Raw genomic sequence first — 20,426 nt, forward strand, 5'->3', positions numbered from 1 at the left:
AGACAACGAAATATTTGCAATTGTTCGTCCGGTGCATATCTTCGGATGATCTGCTGTCCCGGTCCACCAACTTTCGACAAAAGCCCCTCAGCTCTCCATTGTGTTTTGACTTGCATTTTCAAAGGAATTGGTGCGTTATAGAGAACGATCGCGTCGTGATTTCGAAAACTCTCTGATTGCACCGGAGTGGTCGACCAATCAGTAAAGAGTAAAGAGTACAAAGTATAATGAAGCATTCAAAAGGAAGTGGACATGTCCTTGAATTGGATGAAGAAAATAGTGACCATGAACGTGATTATACAAAGAGGATTAAAATGGATATTCAACTTTAAGTAGGCATCAAGGTCATGACGGTCACGAGCATCAAAATAGACAATAATTTTGAAATAAAATAAAGTTTAATGGGAAATATGTCATAAAGCCGCAAATTTACCCTAAATTTAACAAATGGCTAGGGCAGGCAGATATATGAATAAAAAGATAGATAGATATATACATACATACATACATACATACATACTTAGATATAGATAGATAGATAGATAGATATATATATATATAAAGATAGATAGATAGATAGATATAGATAGATAATAATAATAATAATAATGGTCTTTATTGGTACATCAAAAAACATTCGTTGCAGCCAAAGGCTGAATTACAAATGCTAGTACAAGGTAAAAAATATGACATATAAATTGACAAAAAACGCAAATATACAAACAAGGTATATATTATATATGGATAAAAACAAATAAATAAATAAAACAGCCAGCCAATACACAATAAAGAGTGACCTCCATTCGACCTTGCAAAAGTAGCAAGAAACATAAATGAGTGGCGATATGAAATTAGGTTGATAAAAAATTAATAAGTACGTGTGGAACGGAAACAGTAAGAACAACAGGGAAAAGGAAATGCGTAACAAGATGCGACAGATAGATAGATAGATAGATAGATAGATAGATATATAGATAGATAGATATATGGATAGATAGATAGATAGATAGATAGATAGATAGATAGATAGATAGATAGATAGATAGATAGATAGATAGATAGATAGATAGATAGATAGACGGACCGGACAGATAGATAGATATACAGACAGACAGATAGATAGATAGATAGATATGTAGATAGATAGATAGATAGATAGATAGATATGTAGATAGATAGATAGATAGATAGGTAGATAGATAGATAGGTAGATAGATAGATAGATAGATAGATATATAGAAAGATAGATAGATAAATAGATACATACATACATACATACTTAGATATAGATAGATAGACAGATAGATAGCTATATATATAGATAGATAGATAGACGGATGGATGGAGAGATAGATGGAGATATAAACATAAAAGTTCAACGGAGGGAGGGGGAAAGACTGATAGCCACACAGATAGAGAGAAGAAGAGGTGGACATTCTATTTGAGCGATGTGTAAGAACGAGAAACACAATGCTGTTCAAGAAGAACAAAATAACACGAATGAAGACATAAATCTGACATATTTTACAAAAGATACTTCATTTTACAATGATTTCACAAGGATCAAAGAATGAATTCATGGATAAAAAATTTCGACAGATATTGACGAGAATATAGCCTGAGGATTATTACGTGAGTGTGTGAGTATGGGTGAGGGTGCGTACGCGAGAGGGTGGGCGTGTGAGTGTATGTTTAGGTGAGTGTATTAAAAAATGTGTGACGGTGTGTGTGTGGGGGTGGGGGAGAGAGAGGGGGTGATTGAGTGTTGTTGCATATGACTGTGCGTGTGTGAGGGAGGGTGGGAATGTGTGTGTGTGAGTGAGAGATATATTATATGGAGAGAGAAATGATAGTATATTCCCCTCTTGCATTCCATAAGGCCATGCCCTTCTCTTTGATTCTTCAGCTTATTATCGATTGAGTAATATTCCTTCGGGTCTATGTGCATGCCATTGATGCATTAGAAGCCTTCCCAATTAGATTAAAAAGGTATACTACTCCAATATGATATCTCAAATCATATTATATCTCAAATATAAAATGACGCCAGGGCACTGCGGGCTATTCATTCACAGTCGTTTTCATCTCACAATGAAAGGATTACCATCGTGATATCCATATAGAAGTCTTTTCGTTCGGGGATCCATCTTAAATCTTGTTTGAAAGTTACAAAGTAACCTGCTTTATTCCATTTCATTCGTCTCTTATTCATCGTAGCAAAAATCATTTATCTTTTCTTTCCTTTGCAAGTGATGAAGCGCTCCTATATGGACATTTTTTACTACATTCTCAATGGTTTATTTTTAGAATTAACCGCTACAACCCCCTCCCTCACCCGTCGTCGTCGCCGCCATTCACTTTCTTTCCTTCTTTAAGTTGAGGAAGAGAAGCAGTGTGCTGTATACCATATTAGTTTGTCAAGTTGATGTACAGTTTATTCAAAATGAATATCCGTGTCGAGTCGAGTCCAAATAATAAGATACATTTCTTTTCATTTTAATGTGTGGGTGTGTGTATAATGTGAGTGAATCTGACATGTCTAATGAATTGTCAAACAAGATGAAACTCACGATATACATGGACTTATTACTCTTAATTACTTAAAGTCTTACACACGTCTGTGTTGCTCTGTTTCGTCTTTTGAGGAAAGTGATTTAAGCAAAAGAAAATGTATTATTATTTCTGGCATGGTTCAACATACTTTACGATCTTCTTCATTACTGCAATAAATGTTCGACCGTCCTATATTGTCACCTTTGATTAATGTTTACCGTGCCGACAATGAGCGTACGTGACTCCTTCACCACGACCATGGTGGTATCCGGGTAATTACCTTGCGTCTAATAGCATGATATTAAACATGTCCACTACCATGACTACCTTAGTATAAATGGTTAGGATCACAGGGAATACTATATGTGAATCAGATATCAAGTTCGGCCTGACTGGCGTGCAGATGGAGTTGGGGCTGTTGCCCCCTCCCCCGAAAAAAAGCCCTACGACCATGAAAGGGAGGAGAGAAAACGAAACATGTTGGGCTCCTATTATTAAACCAATAAACACTTTTAAACACTTTCATTTGATTGCAGACGTTGAAATGGTGCTAACACTGAAAGAAAGAGAGTGTCAGGGAGAGGAAGAAAAAGTGAGAGACAAAGAGAGCGTGCACAGATAGAGGGAGTGGGAGAAAGGGGGAGTAGGGAGGGGGAGAGGGGGTGGGAGAGGGAGAGAGAGAAAGAGGGGATGGGAGAGGGGGAGGGAGGGAAGGGGCGAGAAAGTTGAAGAGTCGGATTGTACTTACCTCACAAAACACTTTCCTTGCCATGACTTCCTGAAAGTTGCCAAAAATTATCCATGCTCCTTTTTCCTGTTTTTTTTAATCAAGAGGAGAGGAATGAAATCATTGTTAAGATTTTAATACCGGAATATTTTCAAATTATATTGTTAGGATAAAAAGTCAGTAGCATTATAATTGATCTAATAAACTTAAAATGTGCGATGTCGATACAAAATGCCTTGCTAAGGGCACTTTGGGTTGTGTTAAACCCTTAACGTTAAAGTCTCTTTTATCATCATAGTCAAGAGTCTTAGACCAATCAGCCCAGCTTATCAGAGTAAATGAAGTCGCAGTGGCCAAAATGATGTAACGATTTTAATTCGAGAAGTTATACTACAGGGATATGCTTGAAAAAAATATATGTATATGACTATATTGGTGAGCACCACTTCTTTAGTACCCCCATGATAATGTAAGAGTGACGTAATAAGTAAAACAAAAATCAGGGATCACAACATTTGGGAAAATTTGCGAGCGAGAGAAAATCTTAAAAATCTTAGTACGTAATATATTTTTACATAATAAATATTTAAAAGTGCACATCATATTTCACCTTTTTCCTCTCCTTTGTTTTTCCTTTTCTCCTTTATTTTTTTCCATGATCGCCCAAGGCCCCCCCCCCCCCCATCTGTGCGCATGTATAATATTATCTATAATATTATCTATACAATGATTCAAATCATCACAAGGTTATGTGTTTAAAGATACAGTGGAGGTCATGGTCTCTGCGTATAGGTATGAGCAGGTGAAGGCGAATATATTGATTTTTTTTAATGCATGCTCGAATGATCATGATGATAGTATAGCCAATGAGATATCTCCTTGGTCTGATCAAGGAGATATGGTCTGATGGCATTCATGATAGTGTACAGGTATACGCACGTGCAACAGACGCGAAGAAGGAGAACACTGTTTCAATGTAGTCTTGCTAGATTTGATTTTGGCTTTAGTTATTAGTTAGCGATTCCACCTGCGCTCTGAAAGCGCCTTATAAATATCATTATTTTTATAATCTCTCAAAAAGAAAGGAGAGGACAGAGAGTTTGAAATCGTTTCCTATGGACGTGTTGACAAAGACTTTTGTCGAAGGTATCGTTCCACGAGTTTGAGGTGCGTTTTTCTTTAATCAGAATTAAATCTATTGAGATTTGACTTAAATTTTGAGATTCAAAAATAAATCTTAAAGTCTAGATTGAATTAAATCCTGAGTATGACGAGTTACTATTTGCAGTTGATCTGCAATTGGATTCATTTCACCTGCACATTAAGCAGCAGGGGCGGCGGAACGGTTTTGAAAGTTTGCCGCTGATTCGAAAGTGAGGGCTGACCATATAGAAAATCCAAAATGAGATGGTTATTTTTTTGTTTAAGTCTTTGTACACGTTTATTGAAAAAAAAAGAGAGATGAAGCCCCCACCGCCCTTCCCAGTTCCACGACCCCTGATCAGAGTGTATACACCTCATATTAACCATTGGAGTGCGATGCATGTGAAAGACGCTGAGTGGGGCAGAATTCAATTTGGTAAGGTGCCTTACCAAGCATGCCAAGTGAGCAGTTATCATGGAGACAACAACTGTTATTAATTAAACCTCACTGTCAAAGACGTGACTGTTTTATTCTAACAACGGGGAAAATGCCCCCTTAACTTCTAATTTGTTATCTTGTGATAACATAGCGTTTCATGTTTCATTTCTCAAAAAATGTTATTGATTCGTCTTACGTAAAAAAATAACGGAATGAGCCGGCAATCCAAGTATCAATCATGTCAATACAATCACACAAACGTTGGTTAAAAAAAACACTTTCTAATTTATTTTGGACGCAATTCACATGATTAAAGTGTATCCAATATACCAATATCAACTTGATCGCCTGTGGCAGGTCAATTGAAAATTATCGAATAAAGTGATTTTTTTTCTCCCGAGCACTTAATTTAATTCACTGTCCAAGACAGCCACCTTCATCGCCATCCTTCTCATTTGGTGCCCTACTTTTCTACGATTTCTCAATAACCATGATAACACCGAGATAGCTGTTGCATTGGTGTTTAAGGTCGTATGGCTATTGATGAAGCAATTACTGGACATACTAAGTGCCATACCTATTCAAATCGCTAAAAGGGACAATACGTTGAGAGATATTCTATCATTGGTGTCGATCACGGGGGGGGGGGGGGGTTAGGTATATGATCTTGCATTGAAATTTGAGTTTGATGAAAATGAAACTTTAAAAAAGCTCAAGTTGGTTAGAATATACATTGTATCGAGCTAGGAAGATTAAAAAAAATTACCATGTGTCGATCGATCCCTTCATAACCGTTATTTACAAGAAGAGAAGTTATAAAAAATAGAATACTGACGGAGAAATTGAGAGAAAGAGACTCAGGGGATGTCAGACCTTCCATAAATCGAAATATATCGCCTAAAATGAATACTTTCGTAACAGATTATGCAAAGCAAGTGTTATTTACTTCCTGTAAGTTGAATTTTGCCTAAGTCCAAATGTCGAACGCATTTCGAACAGATTTGTGATCCCAGGGAAAAATCGACTTCGGGAAAATTAACGAGTACATGGATATTCAGATTGGATTTACTCAAATACCCCCCCCCCCTTCCCCCTCCATCTTTTTTGTCAATGATATGCGGAAAGGTCCGGGCACCAAGCAAGCAAAACAGCTCGTTTTTAACATTTCATCATATTAAAAATATATATTTTGAAGAGTGCAGTGGTGTGATAAGCCAGATATGGTATATCTGGCAAAAAAAAATTCTCGACATTTTTATTACAAAAATCTAATTTTGTGATAGATTTTGACACAATATTCAGAAAATATCAACATATTTCACTTTTTTTCTCTTTCTTTTTCTTTTCTTATCTTTTTTTTTTCTTGGCCGCAAAGCCCCTAAGCCCCACCCCCATCTGTAGGCGACTGGAGAAGTGATAAGAAATTACCTTCAGATTATCTATCTGCTCACCGGGTTCGACTGTGAAACTTTCCGATGTAGTTAGATTGATACCATTGGCGGCAAGAAGCTCACTGAATAAATTAACTGCCTGTATAATCATGAAAAATCATAATAACATCAAAGTAAACAAACGACCTTAAATGGCAGCATTGGCAGCCATTCGAATGACACATATATAATAAAACACAATAAGCAACAACAAAAACGACCTAAAATGGCAGCATTAGCAGCAAGAAAGTCACTAAATAAATTAACTGCCTGTAAAGTCATTAAAAAGGGAATAGATAAGCAAATAAAAGCATAATATTTTCAAAGTAAAGACACGATATCGACTTGAAGACAAAAATAATGAAGATAGCATAACATTTTAATCAACGAAAGGCAAAATAACATAACCGAAATAACCACACTAAAATTTGTTAGGTATTGTCTTAATCATACAAAATCTTTGGAATCATTTTATTTCTTAGTGTAGTTCCTTATAATTTTCATTCTTTATTGATTTATATAGTAATTTATTTATTTATTTATTCACACTGATATACCAAGCCATCTCTTCAGTCAATCGTTTTTCTTCATCCCACCAAATTTCTTTTAACATTGACAGTCGATGAGTGCAGGTCTTCTGAGGCTTTCATGACCCGAAGTCTGATAAATCATCAATAATTCTTCATTTCTTTATTTGATATCTTAATAACCCATGTTTGAAGCGACCATTTTTATTATTAATAATTTTTCTTGATATTTGTATGGGTAAACATCCGTTCTGACATGTCAGAATAAAGCCATTGATATATGAAAGCTATACATTCCATAAACTAGGGCATGCAGCCGGTTGAAGGATTATTGACTTATATATATAAAAAAAATCGGTACAACCATGTGACATGTTATTGAAAATATAATGAATGGACTTCTAAGAAATTGAAATGAAAGAGCAAGACTGTGTACAAAGCACCGGGGCCTCATTTCATAGTATTAGCTACTATATAACAAATCTGCAATAACAGTTTAAAGCTATACTGAAATTTTTCTATCTGATTGGATGAGAGTATTTATTTATTTATTTGTTTATTTATTTATTTATTTATTTATTTATTTATTTATTTATTTATTTATTTATTTATTTATTTATTTATTTATTTATTTATTTATTTATTATTATTATTTACTTTTTTATTTTTATTTATTTATTTATTTATTTATTCATTTATTTATTCATTTATTTATTTATTTATTTATTTATTTATTTATTTATTTATTTATTTATTTATTTATTTATTTATTTATTTATTCATTAATTCATTCATTCATTTATTTATCTATCTATCTATCAATCTATTCATTTTACTTTATTTTTGGCAAAACGGATACAAGAAATTACAAATACAAGAAAATCAAAAGACCCATCAACATATGGCCAAGGATATCCAAAAGGACACTAGTTCTTATTAAAGGTTCTCCTTTCACCGGTCGATAGTTAACAAACATCATTATAAACATTAACATGAATAAAAAGACATAGATTTACAATGTCATCTAAACACATTTACATATATCTAACAAGAAACAAACATTGAAGCAATGGCAGCAAGGAGGAGCATGTGGGAACATGTGAAGCACATTAGATTCAAGTAAGAGCTATTTACAATATAAAAATACATGACTATTATTATTGTTATCATCTTTTAATCTGTTATTTACGAAGTGAAAAAGAATGAAAAGAAAGAGTTGTGTGGAAAAGGGGGGAAATTCTATAGAAATTGTGCATTTGTTATCATAACAAGTCTTTATGGGACCCAGTTATGCACCAGTCACACTGATTAGATCCAGACAGGGTTCCCGTCTTTAAAATAATTTAGATTGAACTGATCATCTTAAACTATATATGGAAATCCAACAATGTCACATTTTTTTCTCCAGGAAGTTTGCATGATGTCCTTTGTTAACAAAAAGAAGGACACTAATTTTCAATAAAACAATGAGTGTATACACCACATCTAGAAAATATTTTGAAAAAGCATGCATTTTAGATGTTGACGTTGCTGGCTTTCCATAGTTATGGTTGATCGGATCAATCGTAACTCTTTGTAAGACGGAGCCCTGATCTACTCTAGTTAAATCCAAAATGTTTACGTTATTTCCAATGTCATACCATCGGTTTGACTCATTCGGTTTCAAAATGTTATCTTTAACTAACGGAAGGTACCACTAAAGTATAATGAGCCCAAAATGTTGAATAGGCCAAACGGCGTGTAGGGCAAAATTATTTTCTAAAAGGTCGCGAGCGAGTAAAACGATTTGACATTTTTTTTATATCTGCTCATTTTGTGTTAGAGTTTGACAATATATATACTAAAATATTATTTTATCTTTTTTCTCTCTTTTTTCTTTCTTTTTCTCATTTTTATTTTTGGTCATGGAACATTTTGGGGGTAATGGTCCCTAGCCTCCCCCCCCCACCCTGTACGCCAATGGGATTTGTCATTTCTGGGAGTGTATGCATACATATATTTACCGTGGAGTAAGCTTCCTGATTCTCGTGAAGGGTGGCAACTCTTTGCCAGCCATAGTGCTTTATTATCGCCAATCTGGCGTAATTGTAGAGAGAATCAGCGACATTCGTTCGGAAAAACGACATGTAGGCTTCACGATTGGACAAGGCTGGGCTAGAGGCAGAATACGAAACCTATGGAAACAAATGATAATTATCATCGTAATTATTAATATGGCATTTGCCTATCGTTTTTTATCCAGATTTCAAAGTATTGAGTTTCCTTTTTACATTCCTTTTAAGGTTATTTATTTATTTATTTATTCACGTTTTCTTTAAAAGACAGGGTAGTCCCAATCAAGCCAAAAGGCCTGCTTTACAAGGGAGCCCTGTCAAAGTGTACATACATGATTTACACAACAAATACAGAAATAAAAACAGTGAATGAAAATGAATAAAACAACGCTTTTCATAGAAAAAAAATCATAAATGAAATGAGTATAAAACAACGAAAATAATATATAAACACAAGGACAAAGCATGATGGGCAAGTACAAGTAACGAAAAAAAAATATGATAAGACAATGATCATTATGGTTACATAGAAAATCTGTTCAAAGGGTCTGGTGTTGCCTAAGGCGTCTTAGGCATCACATTATTATGAAAGTTAGAATAACTCAAATATTTTAGTATCAATCATTAATGATGAGCATTCCATTTGATTTCAATAAACACAGGATATGGTGTTCCACAGGGCTCTCTGGTAGTACCTACCTTGCTCGCTTCATTTTGTTGGAAGTAGTACGATGTAATGGCACAAAATAATCACTGTTAATTAAAAATGTTTGACAAAGAATGAAACTGATCAAGATTCCTTTGTATAAAAAAATTGATAAACCATAATGTAAGCTTCACCATTTTCCATTGTAACGTTCCTGCATAACCAATCAAATTTTTTGTTTTACCTGAACAATGTTCCATAGATCTGCTGCTAAGGACACAGTTTTTGCTACTTCAGAGCAGCCTGAACCTAGAAGCATGATATAGGTTGTATTGGAATTCACTTCCTCGAACAAAAGTCTGGTTCCAACACCAGGGTGACACTGTTCAAAAATGAAATAAAAATAACATTTGAAAATCATTATCAAATTCTAGTCGCACTTGTAGCACTGTCTTGCATACCAAAATAAATCCACCGCACCAATCTTCTCCTACGTATGATCTGTCTTTACAAAGAAAGAAAAGGGGGAAACACCCACCCACAGATAAAACCAAAGGCTAAAACATAATAAAACTTGGAGCCCATAACCAATAATGATGGAGCTTTGTATCATCGATTATAATAATTAGTTTGAAATATTAGATATTGACGCCTTTTTTGTTCTTTGCTGTATCATTGGTTCGTTTTCATAAAAAGACAGGTCACTTCTCGTGATTATCTTGCTGTTTTATACAATCTCTCACACGCAAAAAACCCAAGAAGAATGATTTACCATATAACACACACACCATCTCTCCTTTTTGTCTCCTTTTTCTGTTTCTTTAGATGAATAACTAAATTGGTAACTGTTTCCTAATTCTTTTTAATATTCCTCAACCATCCCCTTTCCCTCTACCCCTCTCTCCTTCTATCACACAAAAAACACCCCTCTCTACCCCCTCTCTCACACCCTCATACACACACTTTCTCTCGATCTCTCTCGCTTTACTTCTCCCTCCTCTCATTCTACCCCTACACCATCGTTTAATCTAATTTGCATTGTAACCATCCACATATCATGTTTTCATACCCTCTTAACCTGATTAGAATGCTACAAGCAAAATAAAACAAAATGGAGACGGCTCTTCTAATATACAACTGAACAAAATAAGACACTGCGGTGAGCAGTAATTTCTAACGACTGATAAAACAAAGCATCGCGGTGAATAATATGATAAATATAAAACAATAAAGACTACAATGCTTCGACACTCCCGAAAGAGTAGTCTGAAAGAGAGAACTTTGAAAGTCATCATTTATCATGGCATGGCCATTGTATATCTGACGGTTTTTTAACAGTGATCCAGATGATACATGATTCTTTGGAATATTCACTCACTGAACATGCTGAAGTATGCTCTGTTTAATGAATTGTTTATTTAATAGTCAAACACATTAAAGAACTAAATAATGTTCTTGTGTGGATCCAAAGTGTCATTAATCTCGTGGGGCTTAGGTCACCAGTCTTAATCTTACTCAATAGTTATTGTATATCCCCTTAATTTCTTTACGGGGACGTCATTATTTTAAGCCTAACCACGAACATAACGAATGAGAGCGAAGTCTCCATGTGGTGATTATAATTGTGTGCGCTATATTTCAATCCCATATCATTGTTTTCTCGTTTATTTTACGTTACAACTTGGTAAAATTCATTTTGCGACTTTGAATTGTACGTCCTGTTGGAAGAAAGAACAAAATGAAATCAACAAACAACAAATATGTAATGCTTTTTAATGTAAAAAATATGACATACAAGAAGGTATTATTCGTATTCCTTCATAAGTGTTTTATATTTTCAATATTGCATGATATCGTTACATTTTCCCCCTGAAATTTCTTCGTAATCTGAACTTTGACAGGATATAATACTTATTTCAAGTACAATTTATTATTACACTTTCACAATATTGAAACCGCTGAAATATAAATGTGTTCGTACATGAACTTTATTTGGAAATTATTACGCTGCCAGACAAATCTAACTTACCATTTACCCTACTTTTGCAACTCGATATCACGGAGAACTTCAAACCTGAATGTATTTCTCAATTTTCATTAGAAACATAAAAAAGAAGCAGGATTCTTCAGATTCCATTAAGTTCGAAACATTTAAAAAAATTTGCTACCTGAATGCATTTTTCGATGAGAGTGCACATTTTTAGAGGTTTTAATGAAATTCAACCTTTTGTGAAGGCAAACATCACCTCAAGTTGATGTACGAGGCACGAGGCTACATCAATTAATAACAGTCGATCACGACTCCAGCTTTATTAGTGATCGGTAATAAAGTGGCAACCTTCAATAACAGAGGAGGGCTGTTAGATGATTAATCAATTTATTTATATCATGGTACAGGCCATAGAAAAAACAGTATAATGCAAAGTATGTTTTGGATGTTGTTTGAAGGTTTGCATGGTGGCATGTACAATCGCTGATGTGGTTTACGGTACACCATGTGGAGTGTTATAGAAACAGTGGATAGAAGAAGAAAAGAAATGGATAGGCGAGAAAGTGGAAATTTGAGTGTAGAGTAATCTTTCTTGAATGTAGTCCTGATAGGACTGTAAACCAGAAGAGACTCAAGCCAGCATCTCCTCATCCATCCTACTATACTCAAGGTGTTTTCAACTCATCAATCTCTTCTGGTTTACAGACCTTTTCAGGACTACATTCAAGAAAGATAATTATACTCTCAAATTTCCACTTTCTCGCCTATTCATTTCTTTTCTTCTTCTATCCACTGTTTCTATAACACTCCACATGGTGTACCGTAAACCACATCAGCGAAAGTGTGTTTTGTTAAAATGTCTAATTTTGTAATTGTAGTCATGGAGCCATGACAACCATCTTCTATTCAGTCTTTGCAACGACCACATGAAAATACAATGATCTTTGAATAATAAAAATTTCTACAATAATCGACATGCCTTTTTTTATATTATCGGGTAAATTAAGGTGTATGGAAGGCAAGGTTTTGTTTCATGTTTAACCTAATTTTCTATGTAAAATTAAAAGGTTTTAATATAATACAAGAGCAGAAAACCCAACAACACTCATAAAATAAGAACAATAGCAAATATATTGAAATGAAGATGATAATGATAATGGAATATTAATGATAATACTGGTGATGAGATAATGATGATTTATAATATAATGATTTAAATAATGATAATAATAAAAATAAACACAAAAAATATAACAGAATAATAATAACCATTATCATCATCGTCATTATCATCATCACCATCATCATCATCATAAAAATGATAACGAAACAATACAACAGGAATAGTCAAAATTATGTAAATAAAAATAATGAAAGAAACGAGCAAAAAGAATGTGTCACCCCCATCATGACTTTTTGTCCATGTCCACGTGAATGGATGTTTTAGATTATGTCAAATATTGTAATAAATTGATGGATAAAGAAATAAAATCGTGTTTACCATTGTGTCGAGCGAATGTAAACGAAGTTCGTATTCGGGAAGGATGTTTTCATTCTCGTTGATGTGCTCGAGTGCGATCTCGGCTGATAACTTCGAACTTTCACCTCGCACTTCCTCCCCTAAGCTGATCGTCATCGGAAACAAGCCGAGAATATTCAGGATTCTCTTTCCATCCACGGATGACGGGGTCGAAAGCGATGAGGACAATGTGCTCTCAGCTGACGTCATTGGTGTCGATTCACTCGAGGGCGATGTCGACCTATACCATGTGGTGTCCTCAGTCGTGAAGCTCGAAGGTATGGAAGTCGTGGTCATCGATATCTCTTCGTTCGGCGTCTTGTTCCATGAGGACGTCGTGATGGACGTTGGTAATTCAGGTGTTATCCAGGATGGGGTAGTCGTTTCATTCGTCGTCTGGCTACTCGTCGTCATTCCCGATGTCATGGTGACTAGAAAGAGAAGCGCGATCATGCCTGACTTTGACGAAAACATCATTATCGGATCAAAAAAAAAACTAAAGTGATTTGAAGAGCACAGAGAATATTTAAATCATAATCCTATATATCGACGAAGCATAGATGTATTCCTTGATTGAGTGGTCACGTGAAACCAGCATTTACTTTATCGGCAATTACTGTCTCGATTGAAGAGTAGCCAAAGCTTCATCTGATACATGTCCAATCTATATGATGGTCTGATGCGAGATGGTTTGCTCTGGCTCACCGCTTCCTTATAAGTTCCCTATCATGCCTATCGTATATATCTTTCACTTTCCTCGCTCCGATAGAATATCCGCTCGCATCACTCCACTATATCTCATATTCTTCGTCTCTTTCTTCTTCTCTCTGTCATCGTGCTTTTGGTTGAACACAGCACGGTGCGATACCGTGGACTAAAATGGCATTTTCCCAACAGAAATACTACATTTTTACTACAGATTTCACATAGATCCCTCCCTCCCCCACTCCCCCTCCCCCTCCTTCCCCCTTCTCTCTGCTCACGCAGATGAAACATGAGATGGTATATAGATAGATTGAATCGTTTTGTATATTATTGTATTTTTGAAACAAAAAGGAGACGACTATCGTTCTCGACGGTAAAGTGGTAATCTTTTACATCTAAGAAAGCGAAGTCTCATTTTTATCTAATTCCGATTGTCGGCTTTATGCATGCATGCTAAGCGACTTTTCGCACTTTCTAGCATTTGTATATCTAAATGTTTACTCATCCCGGCAGTCAAATTGCATTGGCAATGTGGCCTAATTGATCTGATAACTTCCAATTTCTCGATCATGGCCTCATATCCTGCGAATTTAATGAAAATGGTTCCCTTGCAAATATTGTATGAATTAATGTTATGAAGAGTAAAGTGGGAGTTAAGTATAGGGAGGCATATAACGCATATAGGAAGGAGGTCTGTATTATAAGACTGCATTCTTCGGAATGACATAGACACACACAAAAAAAATTCAAGAATGTATGCGAGGGGTAAATGAAACAAAATGGCTAATGTTAATTCGAGGGTCTTTTGAAAATTTTGATTCGTATTGAAAGGAACAGGTGTAATAAGTTGGTTAGATTTTGTGAAGAATTGCAACAAAAAAATATTAATATTTATTTTGGGAGGGTGTTCCGCCCTTTTTACCTCTCAATTAGGTACGATTTGTAGGAGTAAATTGCCAATTCGTCTATTGCCAACTCGTTCACCCATTTAGTCTAATGTCTTTCCGTCCATCAACATTTCGTCTAACAACCATTTAGTTCAATAACCATACAATTTTGGTCCAATAATCACTTCGTCTAATATTTCGTCTCATACCTATAGTTGGTCTAATATCTCTTTTCCATTTTATTTATTTCTCCCAATCAACACTTAGTCCAATTAGACCAAGTGGTAAATGGACTAAACGGCTATTGATTGTACCAACTGAGTTAGACGAAACAGCGGTGAGTAGGCATACAGTTCAAATGGGTGATGGAATTCATAGGAGAGTCACGTATATTAGCACTTCAATTGGTCTGCTAAATTCATGTAGGGTTATGTTTAAGTTCTTAAATGGTTTGTAATAATTTCATTGAAAAAAATACAAAAGGATTTTTTTTCTTTGTGAAAACCAGTAGGCCTAATAGTAGATAAGATTAGAAAGATGGTATATTTAATTTGCAAAAAGCGTTTTTCACTAAGCACATTTCATAATTATTAGAAATTTGTTATTTTAGTTTTTTATATAGGCCTACACGTGGAGCGTTGTGGCCCAGTGGATTAGTCTTCGGACTTTGAAACAGAGGGTCGTGGGTTCGAATCCCAGCCATGGCGTAATTTCCTTCAGCAAGAAATTTATCCACACTGTGCTGCACTCAACCCAGGTGAGATGAATGTGTACCCGGTAGGAAGAAATTCCTTCAATGCTTTGAGCGCCTAGGTAGCCCAGCTAAAGCCGGGGTAATAATAATAGCAGGGCCCGCTGGAAGAACAGTTTTCGGAACTGAAGCGGCTTCCCTGGGTAAATATACCTGTATTATTATTATTATTATTATTACACTGGCTTGTATCATGCTTGTATCAAAGGGTACACTTCGTAATTCCGAAGCTTCGTAATTCCGAAGGTTCTTTATTCCGAAGGTTCGTAATTCCGAAACACGTAAATTGCCTGTACCTCGATGTTCGTTAATCCGAAAACGAAAAAGGGTTCGTTAATCCGAACATTTGTGGCGTTATTCCGAAGGTTCGTAACTCCGAAGGTTCGATAATCCGAAAACGAAATAAGGTTCGTTGTTCCGAAGGTTCGTTAGTCCGAAAACGAAATAAGGTTCGTTAATCATTTCGTTTTCGGACTAACGAACCTTCGGAATTACGAACCTCATTTTGCTTTCGGATTAATGAACCTTCGGAATTACGAACCTCATTTCGTTTTCGGACTAACGAACCTTCGGAATTACGAACCTTATTTCGTTTTCGGATTAACGAACCTTCGGAAATACGAACCTTCGGAATTACGAACCTTCGGAATTACGAACCTTCGGAATTACGAACCTTCGGAATAACCGAACCTTCGGAATAACAAAGCTTCGGAATTACGAATGTATGCGACACGGCATGTAGCCTTTCACAAGTTGGTATTTTCGTGAATATTAATTTTTACTTTATCTTGGTCATGTTAGTGTGGGACAAAATTTGCCGACAGTAAACAGTTTGCGTGACTACAGTACAGGTTTTCGACAAATAAGGTGGGGTACCGTTGAATTTCACCTGGAGCAAATATCTCCACTTATATATATTTCGCCAGAGCGATTTTGACGCTAAAAATGGGCGCAGTGGCGTAACTACGGGGGGGGGGGGGGGGGCATGGGGGCAAAAGAAACGTAGTGGGAAAGAAGAGATTATTGTTCATTATAATGTTTATGTTGTTATATTACATGAAAAACATTTTTTTTCATAACTTTATGAAACTTAATTTGCTCAGGGCCTTTGTCTTCATTGTTCCTGGTGCTCGCATTGTCTGTTTAACGAGATATATAACCATGTTGTACTAAAACCTCCCGTTTTTAAGTCAATATACACCAATATATTTCCTTGCACTTCGAGTTAATATTGTTTTTCCTGACTACTTAAAGTGATTGCGCCATTTGAAGGTCTTAATATAAAACAATTGTTTTTGTACTGTCATAACAATTACATGAGAACGCGTTTTTTTTTTCATTTCAATCACCATTTTAATATTGTTTTATGTACAATAGTCTGCTTCTTTTTCCTGACTACTTAAAGTGATTGCCCCATTTGAAGGTCTTAATTAAAACAAGTTTTTTTGTACTGTCATAACAATTACATGAGAACGTGTATTTTTTCTTCATTTTAATCACCATTTTAATATTGTTTTATGTACAATAGTCTGCTTCTTTTTCCTGACTACTTAAAGTGATTGCCCCATTTGAAGGTCTTAATTAAAAACAATTTTTTTGTACTGTCATAACAATTACATGAGAACGCGTATTTTTTTTTTCATTTTAATCACCATTTTAATATTGTTTTATGTACAATAGTCTGCTTCTTTTTCCTGACTACTTAAAGCAATTGCCCCATTTGAAGGTCTTAATTAAAAACAAGTTTTTTTGTACTGTCATAACAATTACATGAGAACGCGTATTTTTTTTCATTTTAATCACCAGGCACGAAATAAAACTTACTCAAATGCTCCCCCACGAACAGGGACCTGGGAACGATTTTTTCAGTGGGGGTCCTGAAATCTCACCTCAAAGGTGGGGGGGGGGGCACAATTGAGTTTTCCATAATTACACACACACACACTTCTAAGGGCACCACACACACACCCTCACACACACACATATATATATGTATATTTTTTTTTTTTGGGGGGGGGGGAATTTCATGTATTTTGTACTGAAAATTGAACATTTTGAGCAATGTTTGTGGTCCTGAACAAGATGCTTATGTAACAGATAATAACTGCGAACGTTATCAGCGTGAGCAGATATTTTTAATATACGCTCTGGCCTGATCGAAAGGGACGTGTTATAAGGATTGTTTGCCAGGCGCGGATCCAGGAGGGGGCCGAGCCGGCCCCGACCCCCCCCCCCTATTTTTTGACAACCTGCAGAAAAATGTACTCTTTAACTTGATAGAAACTATGAAAAACAGAAAGAAAAGTAAGAAAGAGGTATTATACCCATGATGTGTAATTCACAGCCTCGTAACAGCCGGCCCGACCCCGAAAGGTAACAGGAAGAATTGGAAAATAGACTTTATATAAAAAATTCGCTGGCGCTTCGCGCTCGCATTGCCTGTGTAATGAATCCCATTCAAGAGGATTAAATGGCACTTAATATATCCAGTTCTGAAATCAATTTGCACACGATATTTTAGCTCGCACATCAAGCTTTCATTATTTTGTTTGATTTACACAAATTGTTAATTGATACCAAAATTTTTAGCTCGCTATGCGCGCTTGCATTGTTTGATTTGTGAGATACTTATCCTCTTTGGAAATTCTTACCAAAATTTGTAAAAATACTCCTGTATCATGTCAGTATATCAAAAAATTAAGCTCGTGCTTCGTTTTTTAGACACACAGCTTGTTCTTTATTTTAATAAAAACGCGCTTAGACAGTCCAGTTCTCAGGTCGGAATATCAATAATTTTGAGCTCGCGCTTCACACTCTCATTATTTAATTGGTGATACTTGTATCCTCTTCATTAATCACTAAAAACAATTGAGTCCCTTTTCACGTTACTATAATAAAATTTCGGCTCGCGCTTCGCGCTCGCATTGTTTAGTTGGATAATATTGTATTGTTAAGTTGAACATATCTTTGTTCATGATTATAAAAACTGCTCAGAATCTTCAGGTCTAAGGACATAATATATCAAAGAATTTGAGCTCGCGCTTCGCACTCGCATTATATATCAATACCACATGAGATATCTTCTTTATAACAATAAAAACTAACATATACTTAAAACTTCAGTCTTTAGTTCGGACTACCCACTGAACCCCCCCCCCCCCCAAAAAAAAAAAATCAGATTATAGCAGCCAATCGAGGAAAATGTTGATGAAAATATTTTTCGGCCCCCCCCCCCCTATTGGCGAAAGCTGGCCTGGATCCGTCCGTGTAATTGCAGTTACCCATTAAGACGATACATATATCAACAATCAAATAATGCGAGCGCGAAGCGCGAGCTGAAAATTTTGACATTCCGACCTAAATACTGGACATTCTAAGCACTTTTTGTAATCATGAACAGGATAGGTATATATATATAACTATACAATTGATGTGAGCGCGAAGCGCGAGCGGACACAAAATTGAGATTTCAGACCAAAAAACGAGACATTCTAAGGACTTTTCTAATCATGAAGAGGATAGGTACATAATTATACAATTGATGCGAGCGCGAAGTGCGAGTGGAAATAAAAATGAGATTTCAGACCTAAATACAGGACATCTTAAGCACTTTTCTAATCATGAACAGGATAGGTATATAACTATACAATTGATGCGAGCGCAAAGCGCGAGCGGAAGCAAAATTGAGATTTCAGACCTATAAACGGGACATTCTATTCATGTTTTGTAAATCAAGAAAATGATGGGTAATTTGATATATTAATAATGTGAGCGCGAAGCGCGAGCAGAAATTTTTTGATATTCTGATCTGAAACTCCGCACTGAATGAAATATGGTTTGAACAGATAAAGAAAAATCAGACGAACATAAGAATAAAGATTTGATCAAAACCCGACAAGGAAATCGAAGTTATTGCATTTTAAAGATTAGCCTTATTCCGGTGAAACAGTTTTAAGCATGTCTTCATTTAATATTCAATGAGCAAACTGATGATGTCATATCCCCACTTGTTCTTTTGTATTTCATTATATAGAATTAGGTTTATTCAATATTTTCCCTTCAAGAACCAAAAACAGTTGAATTGACAACTGATTTAGTCCATTACATATTCTTTGCTGCAACTTATTTCATTATAAGGGAGACATATCATTCACACTGGTATGAAAAAAAATGAAACAATCTTGATTCCTTGTAATAACACAAGAAACAGGATAGTGGGAATTTTTTTTGCTTGGCAAATTTTCCAGGCCCTGGTCCCACTACCTTTGGGGACAGATTTCCGCCCATGTCAACCCACCTATTTAATATTTTTATTACATTTCTGTCATTTATCATACCTACCACTAGCTTTCCAGGAGGTGCTGCCTGTGGAAAATAATCAAATTTCACAGTCTTTTTCGCCCTGCCCCATGGCCCTGAAAAGCGGGGGTGCTGGGGATGAAGCACCCCCAGAATTTGGGGGTGCTTCATCCCCAGCACCCCCGCTTTTCAGGGCCATGGGGCAGGGCGAAAAAGACTGTGAAATTTGATTTCTATTGTCTGACTTGTAATTGTTAATACAAAACACTGGCGGTCGGGCGCGCGCACACTTGATTAGACATAAAATCTGGAAGTTTCAAGTCCAATCACACTCATATCCCATATGTCCCTCCCTGCTATCGAGTAGTGTGTAAACTATGGTAATCACGTATCGCGTGCGACCACGTCTGTATCGGAGTGCCGAGCGCGAGCTTGATTGAGTCGCGTTATAGGAGCGATGTTATTGGAATATGTGAAAGACTCTGTAAATGACTTGCGATTGTCGGATGTGATAATTATGTACATTATAACATATTAAACAAATACAGGGGGAACCTTATTTGGTAGGGGTGCTGCCTATGGAAAATAATACACGCAGCACCCCCAGCACCACCGCTTCCCAGGTCCCTGGCACGAATGAGAATTAAGAATATCTATCCCTCTTTTGTGCTTATCCCCTTTTTTCTATTTCTTTCTATGCTATGTATCAGGGGCCGCGGAACCAGGGGCTGGGGGGCCGCTTCACCCCCCCCCCAC

General features: G+C 35.9%; 1 protein-coding gene across 1 annotated transcript in view; it reads right to left on the bottom strand.

Annotated features, from left to right (window-relative positions):
- LOC129279944 (gamma-aminobutyric acid type B receptor subunit 1-like) overlaps window positions 1-13,752 on the bottom strand; it is a 29,843-nt gene extending 16,091 nt beyond the window's left edge. The window contains exons 1-5 of the mRNA XM_064111889.1: window positions 13,011-13,752; window positions 9,764-9,901; window positions 8,823-8,993; window positions 6,291-6,392; window positions 3,302-3,367 (exon numbers count right to left, since the gene is read on the bottom strand). Of these exons, the coding sequence (XP_063967959.1) occupies window positions 3,302-3,367; window positions 6,291-6,392; window positions 8,823-8,993; window positions 9,764-9,901; window positions 13,011-13,505 (972 nt within the window). The 5' untranslated portion in view covers window positions 13,506-13,752. The remainder of the gene's footprint in view (window positions 1-3,301; window positions 3,368-6,290; window positions 6,393-8,822; window positions 8,994-9,763; window positions 9,902-13,010) is intronic.
- Window positions 13,753-20,426: the final 6,674 nt, after the last annotated feature.

Source organism: Lytechinus pictus, chromosome 17 (genome assembly GCF_037042905.1).
Source record: "Lytechinus pictus isolate F3 Inbred chromosome 17, Lp3.0, whole genome shotgun sequence".
NCBI lineage: Eukaryota > Metazoa > Echinodermata > Echinoidea > Temnopleuroida > Toxopneustidae > Lytechinus > Lytechinus pictus.